The 25,370-nt window shown below is 40.8% G+C and overlaps 1 protein-coding gene across 1 annotated transcript in view; it reads right to left on the bottom strand.

The window, feature by feature from the left end:
- CDH4 (cadherin 4) overlaps positions 1 to 25,370 on the bottom strand; it is a 409,052-nt gene that overhangs the window by 143,718 nt on the left and 239,964 nt on the right. Inside the window, exons 3-4 of the mRNA XM_065754409.1 lie at positions 16,417 to 16,640; positions 1,589 to 1,765 (exon numbers count right to left, since the gene is read on the bottom strand). Of these exons, the coding sequence (XP_065610481.1) occupies positions 1,589 to 1,765; positions 16,417 to 16,640 (401 nt within the window). The remainder of the gene's footprint in view (positions 1 to 1,588; positions 1,766 to 16,416; positions 16,641 to 25,370) is intronic.

Here is a 25,370-nt window from a genome sequence, read left to right as displayed (position 1 = left end):
TTGGAACGTATGTCTGCGACAATCTGGGAGCCCTGCATTTCCAACAGCTAGGTTATCTTTCCAAGGTTACTGGCAGTTTAAGTGATGAATACCAATTCTCCCATACCTATACAAAATTTAACATTTGTCATTCTCATTAATACTGGAGTACTGCATTCCTGAGGTCTCCTGTTTCATCCCCAGTGCCACAGAGATTTCAGCCCTTATAAATCAATATGTTTGCCACTGTACAGTGGTGCCAAGTTGTCCTCTCTCTGTCTCTGTCCCCAAAGAAATCAGTAGGGAGTGTGGCAGGGCTTAAGTTCATTTTGCAAGTAGCCCTTTTATTTTTCACAGGTATACAGGAATTAATCTAAACTATTAATACCTTATTAAAGCCATTTTTTACGCGTTCAGTAATTCTCTTCAGATATTTCTGCAACATGTTAGGGTAAAACCTTAATGGGTCACTCCATACTCAGCACGGCTGAACTCAGAGATTCATTGGCAGATTCCTTTCTATAGGACAGACACAGAAACATTTGTCACCTAATACTTTTTCATTCCTTGTCATATTCCCCTAATTACACAAAGAAATGTCACCAACAACTCAAGTGTACCTATTACTCAGTGAATGGAGCACATGCCCCTTCAGTCACTACAAGGATCCTTGCAAAGTTCAACTGAACTTCTGAAGGACTCAGCCAGCTCCTTCTGCACTCCCAGACACTGGCTGTGCAGGAAACTACAAGCTAATCCATGAGAAACAAATCATGACAACAATTCATTTGAATCCAAGCACTGTTTCAAGGTGCCGAGGTGAACCTCCTGACAAGGGGTGCCAGCTGCACACCACTGTTCCTCAAAATGCGGTCTGAAATTCTACATTTGTCACAATTTTCTTCCAAGGGAAGAGTTGAAAAACTCAACCAGGAAATTCTTTTTTTACATCCAATCTTCCTACCACTCCAAAAACTATAACTAGAGGAATATCAGCATGTAATTGTATGTGGCGAACACATATCAACAGCAATAATACACAACCATGTCTGTCAAAGCCCTTTTCCCCTTCTTTTTCTATCATCCAGTAACCATCACAGAAAGTCACACGGGCAAACCTGATCTCAGTGATCATCCTTGTAAAGAAAGAAGCCAGCAACATGCAGAGGACGAGGGATCCATCTGCGACGGCAGGCAGCCAGCCTCCTCCAGCCCTGCCACGCATCTGTGCTGGGCTCAGGGCGGGAGGGGAAGGACGTGGCACCCCGTGGTGCTGGGTGTCACCAAGCCCAGCTTTACACCTGCAGCCGTTTGCTGGATGACAGCATGGGCAAAGTGCCATCTTGGCTGCAATGCCGGCGTCTCCCGGGGGACTGGCTGGAAGGAGGCGATTAGGCTGCTATTCAGTCAGGGGAGTGAAACGGGGACAATTTGCTTCAGAAAAACAGTGCTTCAGCAGCATGTAAAAGGAAACTTCTGCACGAGGAAGAGCAGAGACCTTGCGTGTCAAGCCAGCCTTCATCTGCCACGAGCTTGGCCTACACCTTATGACTTCCCTTGACCCACTGCAACATTACCACGATCGCCATCCCTATGTATTTCAACTTACCCGAACCAGTTGCTGCGGAAAGGGGCCCCTTGAATTTTCTGGCACGTTGATGGGGGGGATGACCCAGTCTCGCTTCTGCCTCCGGAGCCCTTTTGCACTCTGGTACTGGCGCCAGGGGAGCAGGGTGTCACTTTGCTGCTGTGCCAGGTCCGCAGGTCCGCTCTTCCTTCCCTTTGGCTGTTTTGGAAGCAAGAAAGCAAACCCAGTTAGCTTCTGCCTCATTTCTGAGGAACTTTCCCAACAGCAGTGCTTCCCTGCTTGCAAATGGTCACATGGAACTGTGAAAATTATTGTTATTAACATGATATATTCCTGCATCACAAAGACACAATATGCTTTACTGTCAACTCAGCTGCCACTTCATTTTCACAGATATATGGAGCTGTCAGTCTCAAATCAAGATGCCTCCCAGAATATATCGTCTTCATTACACCAGCTGCAGGGAGCTTTAGTGGCACATTGGGGTAAAGAAGTTCCTGCAAATTTCTAATAAATGCAACCTACCAGAACACAGAGAAAAAAAAAAAAAAAAAGAAAATTCCTTTACTATTTTACGGGTTTGGGATTATAGTATGAAGTTACCCTGGCTCCTTTGTGTTAGCAGGGTTACAGCAACCTGTGGGATGTGGTTCTGCAGGCGCATCTGACCAAACCAAACACACAAGGACCAGAGGGAGAGTTGGCTGCAAAGGCAAATTAGCTCAACTTAGTACTTCACGAGGAGTGATCTCTTCATAAGAGCTGGATTTTGAATACAAATCTCAAATATGTATCTCTCTGTGTAGCCTGGGAAGTATAATTTATCTCAGCCAAACAGTTTTCATGATTTGAAGTGCTTGTGAGTCATTCTTGATTTTTTTTTTAAACTATTGATTCTGCCCATGGAAAACTTTGGTGCTGGTCACCCTGATCTGAGAGAGGCTTGTTTCTTGGCATTGCCTCCCAGCTTAGAAGGACTCTATCCTGTAACTGTGCTGGGATAAACATTCCCACTTTCTCACATGCCCATAAATTAGTGTGACTGACCCAACTTGCCTGCCATCCATGTTTCCCTCTCCATCCCTTATGCCTTGAAAAGCTCCTTGAATGGATATGCTTCTTTAAAGAAGCAGACGCCCTCCTTCAAAACCCAAGAACAACATAGAGCACTAAGGAAAAACAGCAAAGTTTTTTTTGAGGTCCTTACAATTTTAAGCTATGCTAAGTTTTAGTTTTACTCCAAACATACAAACTCAAATAACCTAGACGTACTTGCAAGCAGTTATTTATAGGCACTGAATTCAGCAAGAATCACTGCTTTGAAATTTGTAGTTTGATGTAAGTCCGTCTAGTACTGCATTTCAGTTCTCGACCTGGAAGTGCAATGAGGCAAACAGCTACCTGAAAACTAACAGCGTCTGCAGCTCAGTGGTGGCTGTGAAGCTGTGTGGCCTTTCTGGATGCTGAGAGCTGGACATGGCAGTGAGGAGGCCATTCTCACAGCTGGGCTGTGGCCCTGATTGCTGGTACCTGCAGAGCACAAACAGCCGCTGGCTGCAGCTATTGGAGGCACTTGTGCACAAATGCAGTTATCTTTACTGCAGACCTTAAAAATGAGTTGCTTTGAACAGAGCTGAGTTTTTAGAGAGCAGACAAATGTAGTATTTTTCAGTCACATACGTAGCCACGTTTCTCAAACTCTTTCATGCTAATTCACACCACCAAGGTGAATGGTGCTTTGTTCTGTACACCTTCTCCATGCTGCTACAAGATCACTATGCTACTTGTCAATATTTAGATGTTGTTCTACAAATACTCACTAAAGTGTGCACTGCACAAAGAAAGAGCATCACGCTATGGCAGTGGGAGACTTTTTCAGGGTATTCAGGATGTACTAGGGGCTGTTGAACTCATCCTTCCTATGGGATGAAGTATGCTGCGTTCAATAGTTTTCATCTAAAAAGGGCTTTATCACCAGAAAGGTATCCTTTCTGAAAGCTGATGGAAACCATTTTAACTCAAGAAGATACCCAGAAATAAATGTCAATGTGAAATAGGACTACCAGACAAGAGCTACAGAAAAGTGGATATCCTTCTTCTTTTAAATTGGCTTGTGATTCCCAAATGGGGTTCCTTGGAGAGCAGGTATTTGGATCAGTTTATATAATTGGCAAGTAAGCATGGGGACAGATTATGAAAGGATGGTCAAATAATTTGTGCACTGCTGAGTTTACACAGTGGAATGAGTCTGAACTAAAGACAGACTTGAGAATTAACACGAATCCCAAAGCTCCATGTATACTGAAATAATTAGTGTCAGCTCAGCAAAGCAGTACCAGCCTTTTTAGTCTTTATGAAATATTTGCTGGCAGGTGACTAGACAGTGACTAGCTTGCTTGTCACTCTTGATGATGTTTTCCTACATTAGAATAAATCATCAACATGACTCTGAATCTGGTATGTAGAATTTCAAAAGCGCCTTACAACAACAGTTTTTTTCTTTTTTAAACAACAGCTCTTTTTTATCTTCATTTGTTGACGATGCATTCTCATGACCTTAATTTCTCTGGTGTTGTTTAAATACGTTGTACATGTTTTCTGCTGTTTAAAAGCTGCGAGACAAATGCAGTAACAAAGTCTGGTGAGTATACAAATGCCAGAACTATTTAGATCTCCAACTAAAACATCCAGGAGAATCCCTGGAATAACAGCAACAACTAACCACGAGCCCCACAGTATTCCCCTGTACTTCTCAGTTTGTGAGTACCTAAAGTTCAACTCAAAAGCAGAATGTGACACCAAGATAAATTAATTATAAAGTACAGCTTCAAATTCTGTTTCTGCTGAATAACAGTTTTCACTGAGATAACAACTGTTGCCTCTCTCATGGCCTCACTGGCCATATGCTTTCCAGATTCTCAGGCAGAGATCTTCGAAAGACAAAATATTCCTCTACCTTTTGTAGTGTCATCAGAACACAATCTGTCCACAGTTCTTATCACAATCAATCTTGCACCTCTTGTTCTACTGCTTTGCAGTAGGTTCCTTCCATTGCTTTAGCGAGGTGCTTTCACTCTGTTACTCACAGAGAAATGACAACAAGAATTCCAGCAAAATAAAAGTCCACAAATTCCCAAGTCTCCACCTAGTGCCTTAATTACTGGGTTTCAGGAATTATGAGATGCTCCAACACACTTTGCACTGAGAAGGGCCATGTTCTGTGCTGGGATCTGCTCCCACTATGCTGTGCCAGCAGCAGGGCAGCAGCGACAATGAAGCATTGCTCTGTTTGTGTCTGGCTGCAGATCCTGCTGCAGCACAGTGCAGTCCACCCCTCAGAGCAGAAAAGGGAGCTGAAGCTGTGCACTGACACAATACTTAGAGGATGTGCTTGCACAAGTGGATTTTTCTAAGCATGAAGCCATCCTCTCTGCACCAACAAACACCACTGACATTATTTATGAAATGCCTCCAACATAACTTAATATGCAGCACCTCTCACATATAGGCACAGGGAAGACAACATCTGCAGCTCCTGAATTTCCAGGTGAGTTGTAGCCCATGCTATCTCAACATCAGATTCACTAGACTTGAGATTAGAAGTAGTGTCCTTGCATGTCAGGAAATCATCCATCCAGACAGCGCTGCATGATTTGTCTGCTCTCCAGCATTTAACTTTTGTTTTAGGCAGAAAAAAAACCAAACAGAAGCCAATAAAGCAAATCTTCAATTCAAACATCATATGCTTTGATCAGCTGAAGAGTCACACCGTCTCCTTCAGACACGGGCCAGGAAGACTATGTTGTTCACCATGATTACTGGGCCCTAGCCCAAATATTTTCAAATGCTGCCTACAAACCAACACAGTTAGGCCTACCTAATGTGTTTAGAACAACAGATTTTGTTTTACATCACCTTAGAGATATCTCATTATCAAGGCTACACAGGGTACAAAATCCAAGCTGCAGCACCGCAGCCCATTCTGCAGCAGAAGAGGAAACACATGCCAAACGGAAAATTACATCTACTTTCTGTTCTGCAAATGACATGGTGATATCCAAAGTTTGCTACAACATGATCAAACACCAAATGTGGAAGATGTGGGCATGGTCTTTAGCAATACAGTGACAATTAAACAAGGATATGATTCCATAATATAAAATAGGCAATTTAGTAATCACGTGTGTCTGTTAGTTTAGGCTAGACAAAAAACAGCTAAGCTATTTGAATATCTTCATTCAAGGAGAAAAAGTGATTATAAAGAACGGGGTGAAGAAAAATAACAGGAGAAAAGACTGTGCTGAGATATAAACTTCTTTTGGATTTGGATTCAGTATGATTTAATGCCTTAGTATTCATGTTAAGGCAAAATATTTTAAAGTTTGCTAATGAAGCAAGGCAAGGCGTGCATGGCTAGCTGTTTTATTTGAAGCTTACATTCTGCAAACCTGGGATCATCATTCTGCTTGGTTTCTGATGGGCTTGTTGTCCATATACACAAATGCACAGCAGAGATGCAGGTAAATCTTGATAAAGCCATTGCATTTTCTGCTAATGCAATGTTTCTTTTATGGAAGGTACATCCACAATATTTACTGTGAGCAGTTGTTGAGCAAGGAAAAGAGCCCCTCAGAGCCCCTGAGTTTGATCAAAGCCCCTCAAAGCCCCTCTGTTTGATCAGGAAATTGTTAACATGCTGAAGATTAACTTCAGGGCAGGGCTGCCATTCACCTGTTTGTTAGGAAGGCTATCAGTTAAAACCAACTCAAGACATACAGAAGTAAACTCAAAACCCATTACTGAAATGGCAGGTCAAGCTCTCAGAAATAAATGTGAGGTTGCAGGCAGCACGGCTTTTGCAAGGACTGTGCAAAGATCTTTCCTCTCAAAGGCTGCTCCACAGAAGGCATCAGAAGTGCTTCCCTAAAGTCTATGCCAGTGACTTCAGTAGCATCCTACAGGAGTAATTTCAAACCCTTTACAGTCTAGTGTTGCATTTAATGATGGTAAATGCAACCGGCTGCATTTAGAAGAGGATGTGTTTCTAAACCTCTAGGGACTGCTGGACTTGAAAGCTGAATGGATTTAGCAAAGTTTTCTCAGAACAGGTGAGGCTGCACAGTGCTCCAGGTGACTCCAGCTGTGCCATGGCACTGAGAGCTCATGGAGACTCCCAGTCTGCATTCAGCACTGGCAATAAATAGTAAGGCAGAACGGCCATCTAGTTGTAAGCCTCTGCGCCTCCAGTCCATGGCTTCAGACATTTGATTTTGGGAAGATTCAAGCTCAATTCCTCCTCACAAAAGAGATGAAAAAGAATTCACAGAAGGATGTGTGGGCTCCCTACAACCCCCAAACCCTACTACTTCTGCTAGTGAAAAGAAGGCTGCTAGACACTGGATTTCCACTAGCCCACAAATAAAACCAGTGAGTGTGAAGAAATACCAGCTTTCACCTTCCGCTACACTTAGCAGTAGCCAGTCCCGCCAGCTGGCACGGCTCCCCTCCCAGCCAACCTGCCTCTGATATCCGTCAGCCTCTGGCTACAGAGACATCTGGAAGTTATTATCCAGCAGAGCGTATCACAAACCCATTTACATAATATAATATCATATTTTGTGTTCCTGCTTAGCTGAACGTTTTGGATCACTCTAATGTTTGGGTAAATAAGCCACCATTCTCTGCATATAAATAACAGTGTGTCTTTGGGTACGTTTGTTAGAGATTATTAATTTTATAGGGCTCAACCTGCAAAATGGATGAATGTTCTGGATTCAGCACTAAGATATATTATTCTTCCATCTGCAATAAAAGCTAACTGTAATAGAAGGTGAGGTAATAAACCTTTTCTTTCCCAAATATCAATGTTACTTATGATTTAACTTGTTTTATTTATATGCTAGTCATATTATTAGAGAAAGTTTAGCACTTTACACTACACATTTTTCAGCAAAGAAATACTTAACTTGCTTTGTTTTAAGCATCACTTCTGGTCTTTAACTTGGTTTTAATTCACTTTTATCAATCCAAGGGGATATAAAGACGTTGTTATCCCACTGTTCAATCATATTCACCTTCATCTCCCTTATCAATAAACATTTTGAAAACTCCTATTTTCTACCACAAAAAATCGATTTAAAATATATAATCTGAAGCATTTTCACTTGTTTCCATGGTAGCTGGGAAAAGGACAGGAGAAAACGGTATTTACCAAACAGAAAATAAGACAAAGAAAATATAGCTTAGTTCTTTAACAAAGGGAACACAAGAGCACTGCTAAATAAACATTTGCATGAATTCTGTTCTAAGGAGACAACATTTTGCTGACATTAGGGATGGCAGTGGAGGATGAATGAGCCCTTTTTTCCCCAAAATACATCGTTTTCCCAGTTTTTGATCTTATAGCAGAAAGAGATACTTCATTTTGTGTTTTCACGCAGAATAATGAAAGGGTTGCAGAACAAAAGGCAAATTTATTTATTTTAGGGTAATTGATTCTTTGTATTTAGGTCATTGCTGAATTTGCCAAAGTTAAAGAAAGGAAAATATAGTTTTAAGAAGAGGAGACATCTTATTTTAGTCTTTCTTTTACTGCAGTCTGTCTCTGTGAAGGTATTCCTTACGAACCATGTGCGTCGGGGGTCCATAATCTGTTTTTCTCCTCATCCACCTTCTTGAATCCTGTTATGACTATCTCTATTAGCACTATTTACTAATAGTTGTAAACACTGTGGTAAATTTAATCACAGAGAGCTTCATATCAAGTCCCACTGCCATCAAGGCATAAATTGCTATTCATGAATGATTTGTGTCAAAGTGTTCTGAAAACTAGTGTTTTAGCAGCAAGATGTTCCAACGCGCGGAATACTTCAGCAGGGGCATTAAATTAATGTGTTTGCAGAGAAGCCACTAATTGACAATGAGATGTGATTTTGGCAGTAGACTTCCACTTTAAAGATAATGAATAGTGCTCAGATACAGAAAAGAACCCCCTCTGCTACTAAAACTATACTAATAATCTCTGGTATCAACAGGGATAGAGGGAACCAATCCTGATAGGATGTTTCAAGTGCCAGATCAAGCTGTTTGATCATCATGACTTACAAAAGCAAACAGTGGAATCTCAGCATTTGTGACCTTTCTCAAACCTGGTTCCATACAGTCAGGAATGTTATGTTTGGTTAGGAACTCATTAAACAAAATTACCTCTCCATTTATAGAAACCATACAATTACAGTATAAAACATTTTAATTAAATCAGCTAGTTAAGCAAGAATTCATTACTTTTTTTTTTTTGTTTTGTTTAATCAGTTAGCAGTGGGGCTGCATAGAGCAGTTCACATTAGAGTCAATTAGTAAGAAAAATTGTCAGACTTGGCAAGTGCATGAGCTTCCAGAATATATCAGCTGACAGGGAAGGAAAAGTTTGACTAAAATCTAACAGAGTTATGACCCTCAGAGGAGGAGAGCCATGTAAAATGCACACCCATGCATTGAGCATGCCAGACATCATGCTCTCCCAAGAAGTCCCTGTCAAAGCTGAGCATCTGCTCATATGTGCACTGTTCCTTCATTTCTGAAAGATGATGCATGCATGCAAATTCAGGGGTGTGAGGTACCTGGCTGGCTTTGCAGATTCTGGGAAATTTTATCCAATGTAACTAATAAAGCTCAACTGGAGCGACTGAGGAACCAAAATGTTCTTCAGCACTGTAGGGCTTTAAAGGATAGAAAAAGCTGAGGAAGGACACCAGGTGAAACCAGGAAATTTTCAAACACAGAGACCACAACACTCCCATTTTTAAGTTGAGCAGGAAAAGGTTTTTTTTTTTTCCACAGGGCCTTTACTGGGCAACTAGTGAAGTGCTAGAGTCTGGACCCAGAGAAACAATTCATTCACTAGCTTATGGCAAAACCCATAAGGTTACCATAGAAGACTCTTATTCAGTACAACAAATGCTGCTTAATCTTTTTGATCAGAAAAATCTCATGAGGTTGGAGGTGCAGACAAGGACTTCACAGACACAGACAGCCTCCAACAAAGCTTATGCTTGTGTCATGAGCTAGTGTAGCTTTTTGTGTGGCTTCTCACCAGGTGACCCCATTTACATCAGAACACATTGTTTTCCCAGTACCATTTAAGCAAGATCGAGAAATCACCTTAACTCATCAACACCTTTCATTTGCCCAAAACTTTGATATATCACCACTATTTTAAGTTGAAATCTGGTAAATGTCACCAGAGCACTTCATATTCTGCATCAGCAGAATACAGAGGCCTGCAGGCAATTAACACTCATGTTCATTACTGAACAGCTGTGAAATGCAAAAGGTATGTCTAAGGCAGGAGGAGTTCTGGCTGGTGTGAAGAGGCAGAGCCACACTGAAGCTTATTCCTCGTCACCACATCACACTGATGATTAGAGGTACTGCCTGTGCTGTGTGCTGCCTTCAGTTTTTTAAATGATGCTCTTTCTCTTCCATTCTCTGGGAGAATCAGATACCCAAGCAGGTACATAAGCAATCCTTCTGCCTTTGGTGGAATCTTTTATTGTTTCAAACACACAATTTTCAAACACCGGTGATACCTTTCTTGTCATTGCCAGGCTCTGAATATTATGAGAGCCTTCGATGAACAGAGGATGACATCATTCACTGAGCACAGCTCGAGTACTTTTCTCACTTTAAAGCTTGAACATCTTATCCCAACATGAAAAGTTCTGATGAGGCTGTTTCCTTGTAAAGCTCCCCACATCCAACCTGAGCAATTCTATGATCAACTTGACCTTTTCACATTCCCTTTGTGAGATCTAATCTTGCAATGCTTCTTAGGTAGGCTTGTTTAAGAAACATCTAAATTACTGTTGTTCTCTGCCTTCTAGTGTTTACAAAAAGAGGCTTCTATCTTCAACTTAATGTCATTCTCGTAATTGGAAGAAGCCATACACAATGCCTTCAGAACTACAAGTACTTCTCAAGAGTATGGTTATTAAATTACAGATTATTAAGTACTCTTTCGCTTCCTATCTGTTCAGATACCTATAAGATAGGAATAAAGGTAGTGGATCTTGGCACATATTATAAATTTTAAGAAGAAAACCTGCAGCTTGATATTAGCTCTCTCATTCTAGAAGTACCTTGCTGGGAAAAAAAAAATGCATGAAATATCTGGGCTGGAAAACCTCTTCTACCCTGACAGAACATCTAATGACTAATTTTATGGGCAACATTTTAAGTTTGCTCCAAAGTCCATTTCTGCTACTTCCAGAACAGGCTGATATAACTGTCCTTCATTACAGAAAGAAGTAGGAGCAAATCTACACCTTAACAAGCTGTGAAACATTCTCATCTCATTTTTTTTTTCTAAAGCCGTGATGTTCAAAAGATAAATGAATTATAATAATCATAATGAATTAAATGTAACAATATTCCTTCTCTTCATAATGTTTGCAAGTTAAAAGATGACAAGAGACTTCAGAGATCACAAGCACCACTGCTATGTAGCACAAAGCAAAATAATTCATTCTGGTACTTCTCCTCAGCACTAGCATAAGAGTTCATGCTTTCAAGTTATCCTTTGGTGACTTCAAGAGGCTCTTGAGAAAAGGCTGTTCTTCTCTTATTCCCTAGCACCAGAGCGTACCTAAGCATATGCTTAAATGTGAACACATTCAATTTATCACCACTTCCATGATGAAATTTAGGTGGGTACTTAGAAGCATTGCTGGACAGAGACAGTGTTTTAAATCCCACCACTAACCCATTGGCAATGACAGCTGGCTCAGCCCACTGCTATGCTGGATGCTCAGGTCTGCTGGTCCTCCTCACTGCTTCGGCTGGCAGTACTGAGGAGAAGAACACAAAGCAGCTGTGCTACCAGCTGACAAAGGCGTTCTTAAAAGGGTGTGCCTGCACAAAGGCAGTTTTGTCTCTTATACAAACTTATGTTTACACACAAAGCCAGTGAATTACCACAGCAAAGAAGAGATTTTTTTTAGGAGACCGAGTCCAAAACATTTTCTGTAGCAGCAGTCAGACTTGAGCAGTTAGCAGCAAAGGACATGAAACCAGAGGTCAGGAGTTTTGATCTTGTGAGGGCATGGCAGACATCACAGGCAGTCAGTGCACGGCAGTCTGAGGGCTTTGTTTTTATCAGAAAAGACTTATTTCTGTGTAGGTAGTTCAATCCTTGTGACTTCTTTTTGTTTGAAGGAAGGCAGATCTGGAGTGAATTTCACTTCAGGATGATCTTTCTAGTATGGCTTTGAGCCTGACCCTTAGTAAGATGCTGACTACTTAAGAACTAAATGCAGTGAGTGCAGTGCTTGGAAACTTCACATAGTGGGCTGATTTTCCAAGGCAATGAGCACCTGTATGTCATATCTTATCTTGGTTTTGGTGCAAGACAACGTGATTGAGTGCACCTGAAAATCAGGTCAGGAAAGTTCACATGTTGTCACAAACAGCACTTCCAGCTCATGCGATGATTAAATGCTAGATGTTCAAATTCACTTAAGCATGAAGTCAGACAAGTTCACCTGATGTGCCTTCATTAGACTTCCACAATTACAAGATCAGTCTCACTGGTAACAGTTATATCATATTAATTTATTAATTTACCCACAGAAGTGCTCAAACAGGGCAGCCCTAGGGCACCTGCTGGACAGCATAATGAGCTGGTTCTGAAATAATATCTACATATGGCAACAAAAAAGGTAGGATGACAAATACAATCCTTTTTCTTCAGCCCCTCTGTGGGGATAACACAGCTCGAAGGCAAACTTCATCACCTCAATGCCATGCATCATAGCGTGTCGCAGTACAGGGGAAGGAGGGAAGGGAAACAACTGAGGCTGCTTTTTCCCCCCCATCTCTTTCATGCACACCCACTTGAAAGAGTAAGGGGAAATGGAAGGACAGCTCCTGCTTAAGTGGTCATTTTCTTCCATCAAGGGAAGGATATGTCTTCATCGCTTCCAGCCCTGTGCAGGGCATCCTGGCTAGTGCAATAACAGAGGTCATAAACATGATCGGTGCTGAATAAGCCTTTCCTTGCCTGGAGACCTTTGTATTTGTGATCAGCAATAAAAGGCTGTATTGGAATTTAAAATCCCAGCTAGGTAAAATGCCAGAGATGATTATTTAAAGGCTTTAAATCAAAAAAACTGGCTGTAAGAATCACATTCATATTGTATGGCTGTGGATTCCTACCTGAGTAATGAAAAAAGCACCAAATAAGACAAGACAATAAAACACAACCTGGTCTTAAGCAAGCATTGTTTTTTTGACAGTGTTTCTCAGTGTTTTAAATGCTAGCTGCATACCCATATATTTGCAGGACTTTAATTGCACAGTTTCTAGTTATTCAACAGTACAGAAATTTACATACATCCATGGTCAAAATTTGAGAAACCAGAACTAGGTTTTCACACGCATGATTCAAGTAAAACTATATTTTTTCCTAAGGTAAGTCACTAGTAGAAGAGATGGCCAGCATCCTACACATGCTGAGTGTATGCTGCACCTCCAGGCTCTTTTCCTATGTTTCTATAATCCTGATATTAAATCACAGACTGATTGAGAGAGAAATGGGAGAACTACTAAATAAAAAAAAAAAAATTCCAGAAAACTAACCACACAAATACTTAGATACGAGCAAGCACTAAAAACTAAAGTTCAAAAAGAGTGGGCCAGAACTTCAGATGGGACAAATCAGTACTGGGAGCAAAGGATGCCAATTAGCAAGGAGTGATGAGTAGAGTCTGAACACAGGGATAGTGCAGAAAGCGAAGCACAACGTGCTATGTGTGCATTTGTGCACTTAGAAAGACTTGAACTTCTGCAAATAAGAAGCAGAGGGCACTCTCAAGACTGAGGTCTCAGCAATGTCACTGTTTGCAAACATAATCTTTGGACTTGCAGTTAAATCGATGTCCAATTGTTATACATAACAGCCTGCACTCTTAGGAAAGAAGACACTGCACTGCTAATTTCAGGTAAGTAAAGCCTGGCTTTACTTTTTCTTCTGGAGCATTATCCCACTCAAGTTTATCTTTCATAAATGCTGACAGAAGACACAATGACTTAATACTGTTTCATAAACAACTTTTTTCATTTCTTTCTTTCTTTCTCTTCTTTATTCCAAATTATACCCACAGGTCTGATTGATACTTTAAATTGCAACAACAGACAGCTAGATGAGAACACTGTAAGAATCTTTATCTTAAGTATTTATTGTTATGCTAGAATATCTCTCAGTTTCCTCTGGGGTAATTCGTCACTCCTTGTGGGAAATATGTGACCTCATTTGCATTTTCTAATTGAATTGCTATCATGTTTCCTGCAAGATAGAACAAAAAAAAAAAGTTCCTAGAGTTACTAACACCACTTGTGTAAACCAGAAATAAGTTTACCTCAATGTTTCCTGGGGAGGACGGGGAACACGTATGCTTCAGGTATCGTAAAATGCACATTTTAAATATTTACCTACTTTGCCATCATTTCATCCTCCTAGCATTAAACTTTACGGTAGTCATTATATTTTTTTATTACAGCAGTTGCGAGTGAAATTTTGCAAGTCTTCCCAGGTTATTCAGTTATAAAATGTGCTAATTGCATTAGATAAGGCCAACATTAAGAAGGAGGGAAAGCTGTTATTGTGTTGGACCGCTCACCATCAAAACATCAGCTTACACCAAGAGAAAATGCACAGCTGTGGGATGTGAGGCACGAGTGCAGACACCAAAAACACTGATTTTGCAATGAAAGCACACAAGGGGATGCCCATCCTGACAGCAGCCATCCTGAACTGATTCACCACCCACCCTGAGGACACACAGGTCATCAGCAAAGCTCTCCAAATCTGTCATGTGAATTTCCATTCCTATGTACTGCAATAATAAAGGACCACAAACACAAAGAAAGATGTTTTGGAGGGTTGTATCCTCTGCACCCCCCAGGAAGCAGACCACTGCCTCCACTCTGCAGGCAGGGTATAGGTTTGCTACCTACATCAACTTCTCCTGTAACATTCATTCTTTATTAACTTCTGCCAAATGTCTGATAACAGCCATTCCAGACAGGATAATTATGTTTTCATGAAGCTTTAATTCTTGGGTAACTGTGAACTGAATTCAGATTTGCCCTTTCAGTGATGACTCAGGAAGGAAAGAGGGGCTTCATCTCTCATGTCACCTCCTCCCTTCTCTCTAATAGTCTCTATATCCATAGTCTGAATTTACCACAACAGACAGAGAAGTCTTTAAAACAATCATGTAGTTTTGATTGAGTCATATTGTACCTTACAAAAACATATGTGAAATCTGTCTCCAGTAAAAGCCATGAAGTGTAGTATATTAGGGTCACGGCCTGAAACACATTGTACTGGATATTGTTGTGTTGTTTTCTTTTTAACATAAACACTGCTATTTTTGAAATGAACTCATAACTGTATTTATTTCTTTAGTAAATAAAGGATTATTTTGCTTGCAAAAAGCACAAGCATTTAAATAAAATAGAACTCAGATGCCTACTGTAGGGACTCACAATAAAACTCCTTGTGACCTTGTCATTAGTCATGTTTTTTATATTTTCCCAGCCTCAAACCATACACTAATAAGGCTTTTAGAAAGAAGGGATATGAATTTTAAAAAGCTTAACTCTCTTTATTTTGAACCAGAGTTCAGCTTACATTAACATCAGATGAATTTCCAATCAAATATTTTACTAGAGCACCGATGTGTACTTAGTTTTCTTTCTGCTACACCAAGAAGGAATTTAAAGCTGTATATAAGACACCTTACTTTGTTCCTTCAATATTTAATTACTTCTAGAAGAAAGCAGTATTTCTTTGGTTAGAAAATGGCAAATACAGCTGACATAACATACAGGGCTTAATTATATCTCGCACAAGCCAGAATCTTACTGAAGAGCAGCAGAAATGTATTTATACGACTCTAAGCCATGCAAAACCTCAGGGGTCAGCCCACTGGGTGACTACTAAATTTAAGACTCTCTGAGTCTTTTCCATCATCTCTCACACGTGATACAAGTCTTCAGATGCTGCGGTACTCTTAAACCAAAGCACAGAAAGCTTCTCTCCCTCTTCCCCCTCCTCCTTTGCCCTCTGCACCCAAGCTCTGCAGAAAGAGGAGAGGCCAGGCTTGCTGTGACAGCCACCGCAGTGCATTAATCCAATCTACAGCCATGGCCAATTGGCCCTGCCTGTCCATTCCCAGCTGACACCCACTTTCATCCTTGCTCTACAAGGTCTTCAAGACTCAGCAACAAATCGGGTCCTTGGCCAATTTCCTGCCAATTTTATCCTAAACATATCCTCAAACCTAGCAACGTGCTTAAATATAACCAGGAAATGAAGAATTCCTTTGTTGTTGTTGTATTGTTTTTTAAATGTAGAGAGTATATCCACACTTAGTGTTGCACGGGATCAGTCCAGACTTGAACCAACAAGGAAGAACTGCCTCTGCTGAGGATGATATGAAAGAGGTGGGCCAGAGACAGCTGCACTAAGAGCAGATCAGAGGGATTTTTGTGGGTATGTGAACCGTCCCTCAGTTCACTGGCACAGCACAGCCCATGGCTGTATTTAACCGAAGCAGTATTTTTGCATTGCTGGGCAGGGAAAGATTCCTGTTTTTAAGCTACATGCATGAGACTAACAAAGAAAGGAAGCATCAGTAAACTATTTGCCAGAAATTTGCAATTGCTTATGGCAGCTTCCAAGCAGACAAATCCTCTGGAAGAACAGACCAGATAGCACCAGACCAGATCAATCCTACGTTCCATCCTACGACTCAAAGAATGAAATAAGAGAACTGAAAGCATCATACCTTGTGTCCATTGTGCTGCAACTTCTCTCCCACCAGAAACCTGACGATCGCCTCCCACCTGCCCAGGGTCTGCGGATCCCAGGCGGTCACCATCAGGATCAACTGCTTCGAGGCCATTTGCACCTGGTGGACAGCATACATGGTCCCATCTGCTCTCACCTTGAAGTCCAGGCTGTTGGTTTCATACCGAACTCCCTTGTTACCAGCACAGTTATTAAATTTTACTAGAACAGAGAGCAAGAGATGGAAGAAAGTGTGAGATTGGCGTGATAAGGAAAGCAATCAAATACAAGTTTCAGACGTTTAATTTTCACTGATGTCTTCTATATCTCTAATAACCATCAAGGAAATGATTTAACTGTTTCTTCGACCTTTCAGGAGTGCTCTTGTGCTTAATCTCCATTCCCTGGAGAAGCTGTAAGCCATTTTTAAAGTATTTGATACAGTTTCATTAGATCTCAAACACAGCTGTTCCCCATTTCTACAAGTGGATTTCTCCCTTGTCACCATTATCTTTTAAATTCGACTGGAGTCTATTACCCACACTGTGGGTATTTTTTTGCACAAAATGTTCTCCATTTCCCTAACCCTTCAATAACCTACTTACCAGATAGCCTATTTGCACACTCTTAACTGAAATTTAAAAGCCCATAACAATTCCATTATCAGAAATAAAGAAACAAAAAAATTAAACAAAGAAGGAAAATTTAAACCATTTTGGGGAACGCATCTGCTGCTAAAAGCAGATCCCCACAACCAGAGCTGCAGTCCCACTGGATAACCACTCATGTTACAGCAAAGAAGAACTGCAAACCTTCACATCACAAATTACAACTTGTCGTTTAAAAGCTTGCACCATCGGATCCAAGCTCCCCAGTGGCTGATATTTTTATTTCTGGCATTTTTCGGTCAAACTCATTTGCAATCTAGTTTGAAAACTGTTTTTATTGGCATTATGAGGCATGTCACATACATTAGGTTGAAAAAACCCCCACCAACAATGCAACCCAAACTATTAGATGACAAAATTGACAAATCTGATAGAAACTGAACCTGCAGCTAATCACGTAGGAAACAAAACACTTTCTGCCATTCAAGTAATCCACAGGGTGGAACACATGTGGTGAAAGAAAACATACTGTACCCATAAAAATATCTCAAGTGAGTGTGAATGGATACAGAGCCTTCTAGCTAGGTCCATTACTAGGTTTCTTGAATGCTGTGGCTTCTGAGCGCTTCACAATACTCCTTGTCTGCTCTGAAAAAGCCAAATCTGCCAGCCCAAGTGTGTTAGGGCTTCAGCAGATGCTTTGCACAGGACAGACAGTAAGGTGGTTGCAGTGGGAGAAGGAGTTCAATCCTGGCCAGGGGAACTTCTGGGGCCAGTTTGACACCAACCATCTCATTGAACATCTCCTGACCACAGGACACCCTTCCTCCTCCTTCAAAGGTGCAACCCTCTCTCACCAGGATGCTGTACCCATGCCACATCCACACATTCACAGAGGCTTTGCAGGCTGCATACGGAGTTAAACCACATCATCAGTACGTTTCTATGTGCGTGTGGTAGGAACTGTTAGCTAATGCCGCAGTAAATTATTAAGCACAAACAGTAAATGTCAGACATTGATTTACAAAAAAGAAGACAGATAAAGTTACCTAGTACATAAAAAAGTGTGTGTAATGCTTTTAAGCAATTTCATTGTTACAGTCTACAGGACTAGGTTCTCCTTAAATCTGGAGGCTGGGGAAAACAAAGTCCTTCTATTTTGCTTTGGAAAGCAGGGGTTTGCTGTCTTTACCTTTCACTGTAGCTCAGCCTGCAATAAATAACATCCATGCCTATCTCATCAGAAATGCTTTAGTCCAGACATTTGACCAGTAATCTCTGCTTTCTATCTCCAGAACCATAACAAATGCTTTTCAGTGTAATAGGAAGCAGCATAGAATGAAACGTTGGCCACAATTTTTCTAAGGGACAGGATATTACTTAATTGCTACTTTGACCACAGATTGAAGCTCTGGGCACCCTTGCTTTTAGTTACCGTGTGTCACAGCAAGGTGATGATATTCAGCAGTCTGGAGTGGGAGATTTCTGTCTTATGATGGTGAAACTTCCATCAGGCTCAATAAATAAATAAGAAAGCAAGTCGGTGCTCAATACTGGGGTCAGCTAGCACAAAACAGAAGGCCAAAACTTCTTATCTCCCACAACAAAGTGTTCTAAATGGTGTACTGGGGATAATCCCTGCCATCACTGATCTGACTGCAGGAACAATCCCAGGTCAGCGCTCAGATCCACACCAGGCTTTGCTCACTGACAGTAAAGACACAGCCAACAAGCCCACACACTGACTTCGTTTTTTTAAGCTACTCTGTAAAATAACAAGTCATGAAAGCACCAAATGAGGCTGAACACAGACAGTTTGCTGGCACCTGCAAGAACTGATGCTGCATACCTGGAATGACTTCAGGGACACAGAGGGTGGCTGGTGCCACCAGGGAGATGTCCCAGTGCCCTGTGACGTTCCTCCATCTCCCAGGAACTCCTGCAAATCTCCCTTGCATTCACATCCATAACAAGTAGGTGCGAACACATTGAGTGCTTTGTTGCTAGTACTTATTTGTTCTCATTTCTGCACCATCAGCTGGTGTATTATAGAAATCTTCTGCTATATAACGGCAGTGTAAAAGGCAACTTCCATCCATACCTCCTGAAGTTCTGATGCATCATATACAAAAAGATATTTGAAGAAGAGAGAAACCAGTGATAACAACTGCACATTAATAAGAATTCAGAGCCTACCTTGATTTTATTGAGACTAAATGGAAGCCCTACAGTGTAGTAAGAGTCTGAGAGAAAAAAAATCTCTTCCTATATGTGTATGCAGTGATTTCAGGACTCAAAGTACTTAAACATCTGCTTAAGACACAGCGCGTTGCTCCAATATGCTGCTCTGTGTCATATGTCACCGTGTCGACTTTTATGCTCCATTATCTAAATATGGCTACCTCTTAGACAAAGTCCCTCTGTGCCTTGCTAATTACTTCCATTAGTTTAAAACAAACTTGACTAGAGACAGAGAAAATCCTGAGAGAAATTATGTCTAATTTTTTAAACAAGCACCGTCTCTGCTCCACACTGCGCTCTCAGGTAGCACAGGTAGAGGGATGCAGCAATGAATCACACAGCCAGCTCTGCTGAAGAGTCCTCAGGAGCTGCGAGCAGAGAAAGCTTTCAAGGACATCCAAATTCCATCACGCTCAGTCACAGCCAGAAACTGCATGGTGCACAACAGCCTGAGCAGCAGCAGTGCTAGGGGTACCCCAGGAGCTGGCTGCCCACCGCTGTGTGGTTTTAAGGCCTCATGCACCTACGACCATGTCTACACTAGGAGGTGACAGCGTGCCCCAGCAGCAGAAACTGAGGCCCCAGTGTCCACACCACAGGCTCAGGGTTTGCTCCTGCTTCAGAGGCTTGGCCCCACCCCAACCCCAGCCTCAGCCCTACAAGCCATGAGGCATGAATGTGAACTAACAAACTGATTCCACCTGAGATCTTCATTTACCCCTGTGACTGCCAGGTGATGTTCAAAACTCAGCACCACCAGTAAAGCCTGTACCTTGGGAGCACAGCATGCAGAACACACAATCACTCTCTGTCTTGTGGAAAGCCATACAACAAACAGCACAACTGCTAACCGTCCTCCCTGCTAAGTCCTCTGCTCTCCCACGGCTTGTGGCCAGGAAGCTGTGAGAGATGCCCACAAACAGATCTCAAAGCAAACATTCTCCTATAACCAGTGCTAATAAAGAAGCGAGCCTGGCTTTGCAGATGATTTCAGCCTCACAGGGAAGGCAATTCAGAAACTCATCAGGGCCTGAATACTGGGGATGAGGGTGTTTAGCTGCTGTTAGGTATTGCTGCTGCTATTGCTCCAGGCACCATTCGTACACAGCACAGAAAACACATCTGCAACGCAGTATGGATGAACAGCTCACATTTTTATCCACACGGCTGCAATGGCTGACATTAGTAATCCTGTGCTTGTTCTCCTTGCTTCCCTGTGAAATGATTCTTTGGAATGCTATATGATTACAGATAATTATTTCTTAAACACACTTATACAGATACATACACTGACACTTTTCTATGTGTATACATATGTTTGCATATCTACATATTTAATATTTTACCAGATACATATGTATCATTGGAAAAAAAACTAATTGTACTTCTGTAACAAATACCATAGCTCAAGAAAAGGAGATCCCCTCTGTATTTTCAAGTCCTGCCTCTTCCCTCTCCTCTTTGCTCTCACAGAGACAGAAATTAAAATTTCATCCACTCAGAAAATCTTTTCTCTTTTTCTTTTATTCCTTTAGAAAGATGTAAATCTATGCAATTTGCAGTTGATGCAACTCTTGACTTTAAAATAATTTAATAAATAAACAAGCATTGGCTCTGTTTACAAGACTTAGATCTCTCTGTGGACACAAATCCATCTTTCTCTGACCAGTTTGAAGTCTATAGAACACTGCATGAATTTAACATTCAAAAGCGGGAGCATCAGTAATTAGGATTTCAGATAAACAGCAGAGCCACACATCTATCATTTTTACAGGATGGTAAAAAAAATAAAACTTTTTTAAATATACTCTGGAAAAATGTTCAGTGATGCTTATCGAAAGCTTATGCTGAAAACAGCATCAAATGCCTGATGAAAAGAAAACCAAGAAGGCACCCTCATTAGCAGGCTTTTAGGTTTAACCCTTTACCCTCATCATTTTTAATTGCTTCTCTATGAAAGGAAGAAATACAACAATTTGATATATGCTGAAATAGGTATTGAGCGATGGGAAAAAAAAGCTGCAGGAGTCCGCATCAAACTGCTGGGCACCTGAGGAAAAAAACTAGGATCTTTCTTCAAAAAAGACACATGGTAAAAAAAAAAAAGAAATTCAACAAGTTTTGCATTGTTCTCTTTTATTATTTAGCTTGTTAAGCTAGCTGGACAGAGTCAAATGATCAAGTGAGGATCTTGAAAGATGTACGAATACACTGAACTTTCTTGCCCTCCAAATGCCTGAGAAACGCATTGAATTTAATAGGACTATAAATGGTATAAACCAAAGAACTGACTTTAAGCCTTATCCTTCTGGATTCTCCGCTAGCTTCTCCTAGTCCATTAAAAAGTGCCCCCTCTGGCAAGCTGCACAGGGCCAGAGAAGCAAAAGGGATAATACTTATTTATTAAGATATACTCCCTGGCACACCATCATCCCACAGCTCAGGACACAAGTCCCTTCAGGACTCTGTTTTTCACCATGGTTTTGATTAGTAGCACGGCAAAGTTGCTTCATTCCTGATAAACTTCAAAGCAGCAGATGTATTCCACTATTTACTGTAGCATCTCCTCTCCTCCTCAGGTTGTCTCTCTACACTCGGCATGACCGTGACAAACCCGAACCATAAGTCCACCCTTGTCAACGTTGCTAATAGGAGGATGGCTTAACTGTCACCTCTGGGAGTTTTGGATGTCTGGGCAAACATCAGTGTCCTGGGGCCTGCGTGAAAGCATGCCTTTCATTCCATCTTCTACTGCATTGGTACTTCTAGCCCAATGCTCCCAACACCAGCATCCAGCCTCATTAGCAGGTTGGTGGCAGCATTTACCCATGCGTTATCACGACAAAAACAGTACTTTCTTAGTGGATGGGAACCTGCCATCTGAGAACAGGCATCAAACCACTCAGTTAACCAAAAATACATGCAAATATATATAAGCAATATATATATGTAAGAAAAGATGAGAACTGAACCCTGAAATTCAGGTTCTCGGTTTCTCATTCAAACTGTTGGATTGTACTCCCTCAATCATCCGTGTATAAATTAACCAAATGGATTAACATTTTATATTGGAAAATGGACTTTGACATGCACTTCAAAAAGCAAGTTTCCAAAATTACCACTGGGTTAAAAAAAGATTAAGAATGTCACACAGCTTATTGCTGAAATTGCTTCATAAAACAGAGTCCTTTGGAGAAATACGAACGCTTTGGTGGAATTCCAGGAATAAATATTTTATTTACAGAAGTCTAATACTGAGATGAAGGGAAAAGGATACTCTTTCTCTTGTGCTAAAAGGACAAACGTAAACAGGTACAGCAAGCCTTTCGACTACTACTTGGGAGATGTTGCTGCTCTGGTGTTTTGTGGAAACAAAGCCTAATTTGAGCCACTTCACTCACAAGCAATACAACATATAAGTCCTGAGAGCTATTCTATCTCACTCCCACTTACAGTGAATCCAGTACTCTCACACGATGCACAACTATATTTGCTACTCGGTTAATAAAATACTCTGAGCCCTTCTCCTTCTGTACAGAAAGAACAATGCATAAACACAAGAAAACAATAGCTGTAAAGCCCGATAAAAACAATGTGTAATTTTCAACCTGCCATTCCTAATTTTATGGGTTACATTTTCCAACCACGTCCCCATAAAAAATATTACTCTAATAAACTCTTAGTGTCTTTATTTAATATTTATAGTACTGTGGGAGTACCAAACTCTCCTGGTAAAATGGTAAAAGCAGCAATTCAAACAGCTTCTTCAGAGTCTAATAAACATATCCCCAGTGATCAAGTGTAACGGTACACAGTTTAAGAAAATGCTTTGATACAGAAAAACATTGGAAATAAAGAGATGTGTGTTGGTTGTTATACAATTGTATATAAAAAAATATGCATGCCCACACCCTTCATAAAGCACTGATTGTTTTTAAGTAAGTGTTCACAGAATAAAAATCAACAACAAATGAATGAGTTATGAGAATTAACAAACTGACCAACATCTATGGCTGCTGAAGATATTCAGCATGATTTACCATTTTCTTTATGTTACTTTTCAGCAATCAATAATAAGGAAATCTGCTGCAATTTTATCTGTTTTCCATATCTCGGGTCAGTGTTAAACATCACAACCAATTTTCCAGAGGATTATATATGATCTCTGAGCTATGCCTGCTAACATTTGCCTTACTGGAATAATAATAAGTTACCATAATAATTTACTAAGTGTAATTATGTTCAACAAAATCTTTCTTTCTTTATCTTGTAATCTACAGTTACACTGAATTGTTCTACATGGAATACACAATAATACAAAATTCACGGCATTCTCAACCCATTGTATACTTGTTAGAAGTAACTCCACGTGCTAGTCAACTTCTGAAACAGCCAACGAGCAGTAGTAGGGTCCATCTCCAGAAGTGAGACAGAGTACATAAAAAAAAGTTTCTCATTTATATTTTGAATTCCTCCATTTTAAATTCCAGATCCCAACCCCTCCTCGATCAAATTATCCACGCAGGATTTGGACCCATGCTATTAAACTTCTAACTACCTCACAATCATTTGCAACTTGTTGTGCTTGTTGCAACCGGTAACGCCTCCAACAGGTTTTATGGGCAAACCTGCAAGCCCCTCCACGAACAGTAAGTTACTGAAAAAAGTATGTCTGTGGGTTTGTTACAGCTACACAGAAAATTCTTCTTTTTGTTTCCAGAGCCACCAAAACGCTTTCAAAGCCATTTCCAGTTTTACATTCATTTTTAACAGCTCTTGCTTACATAGGGTTTCTGTTTCCTTGGCCAGATAAAATGAAAAGGAACAATAACTTCCAGCACATTGAAGTCAGAATCCTTAGAAAGTCATTTTGTCACCTGTACAGTCAGCCAGTAGCAATGAGGACTTGAGAGTACATTAAAAAAAGATCTAAATCCCATTCAAACAAAACAAAACCAGCCCTACAGTAAACAAACTCCAATTCCCAGACAATGCCTGCCTCCTTCATACTCCCACCAGTGCTATTTTTCATTTACTTGAAGCCAATTCAACTAAAATATATGTTTTTAAAGAGAAAAAAAAAATGTGTATTTCACTTTTGGTATTGGAATTGGAGGGGAGTAGAGACCCCCTGGAGAGAAGGACTGTAGAACATGATAGAAAAGATGAATCACTGTGGCAACAGCCAGCCAGCCATTAATTTTCAGCAAGGCAGGAGTTGGTCCAATTAAAGCAGGCTCCTTTCTCTACATTAACATGCTTTATTCAGGATTTTTTTTATGAAGCTAAAACATCAGCTAGAGACCCCAAAGGCTTTTCTATTTAGGATCAATCAATCTACCTTGCTGCACTGTAAAACACACACTGTCAGCTCTGAGGCTAGCTCAAAAAGGAGCAACAGTGGAAAAATTTGATAAATCGACATGTTCTCGCAGTTAGTAGAGGGATTCATCCTACACTGTCACTTATTTTTATCTGATTAGAAACCACAGTTAGTAAATGGAATACTGCCTTCTATTCTCTTCTTGGTATTTAGAATTAGGCTGGGGGGGGAGTCATCTGATCCCTAGTTTTAAAAACCCAAGCCAGAAGCTTACCACAAAGGGAGATGCTATCCAGATTTCAAGAGGTAGTGAATTCACGCTGGATTTTCCCCAGTACAGGAACCCGAACCTGCATCCATTAGCACCCCACGTTAGGGAGGGTATTCACTGCTTCCCACGTACTTATGCTCAAAATTTTACCCTGGAGGTGCAACCTCACTTCTGGGTTTCCAGCACCAATATTGGCAGCGATTGCTTTACCTGTGATTTGCTTACTAATTGAAGAGCTTCTTACTTTCCCTCTGCACTATCAAGACATTTAAAAAGGAACCAGGGGCTGACACTGGTGGCCAGTCAGAAGGACACTTGCAAGGATCTTAAGTCCTTAACAAGGAGAGGGAAAGGCAGCCCCCAGGCTGGGATAACTCAGAGGATTACCACACTTGCTATGATATTTGCTGCAGAAAGGGCTGCTGACTTCCATTATTGTTTTCAATAGACACTTCTATCTTCCACTAAGAACCTCATCATAGCAGTTTCATTACAACAGCCCTCTTCCA

Source organism: Cyrtonyx montezumae, unplaced genomic scaffold (assembly GCF_038088225.1).
Source record: "Cyrtonyx montezumae isolate F1298 unplaced genomic scaffold, pur_monq_1.0 scaffold_9, whole genome shotgun sequence".
NCBI lineage: Eukaryota > Metazoa > Chordata > Aves > Galliformes > Odontophoridae > Cyrtonyx > Cyrtonyx montezumae.
Note: the sequence above shows the minus strand (reverse complement) of the source record. Positions and strands in the feature narration are given on the sequence as shown.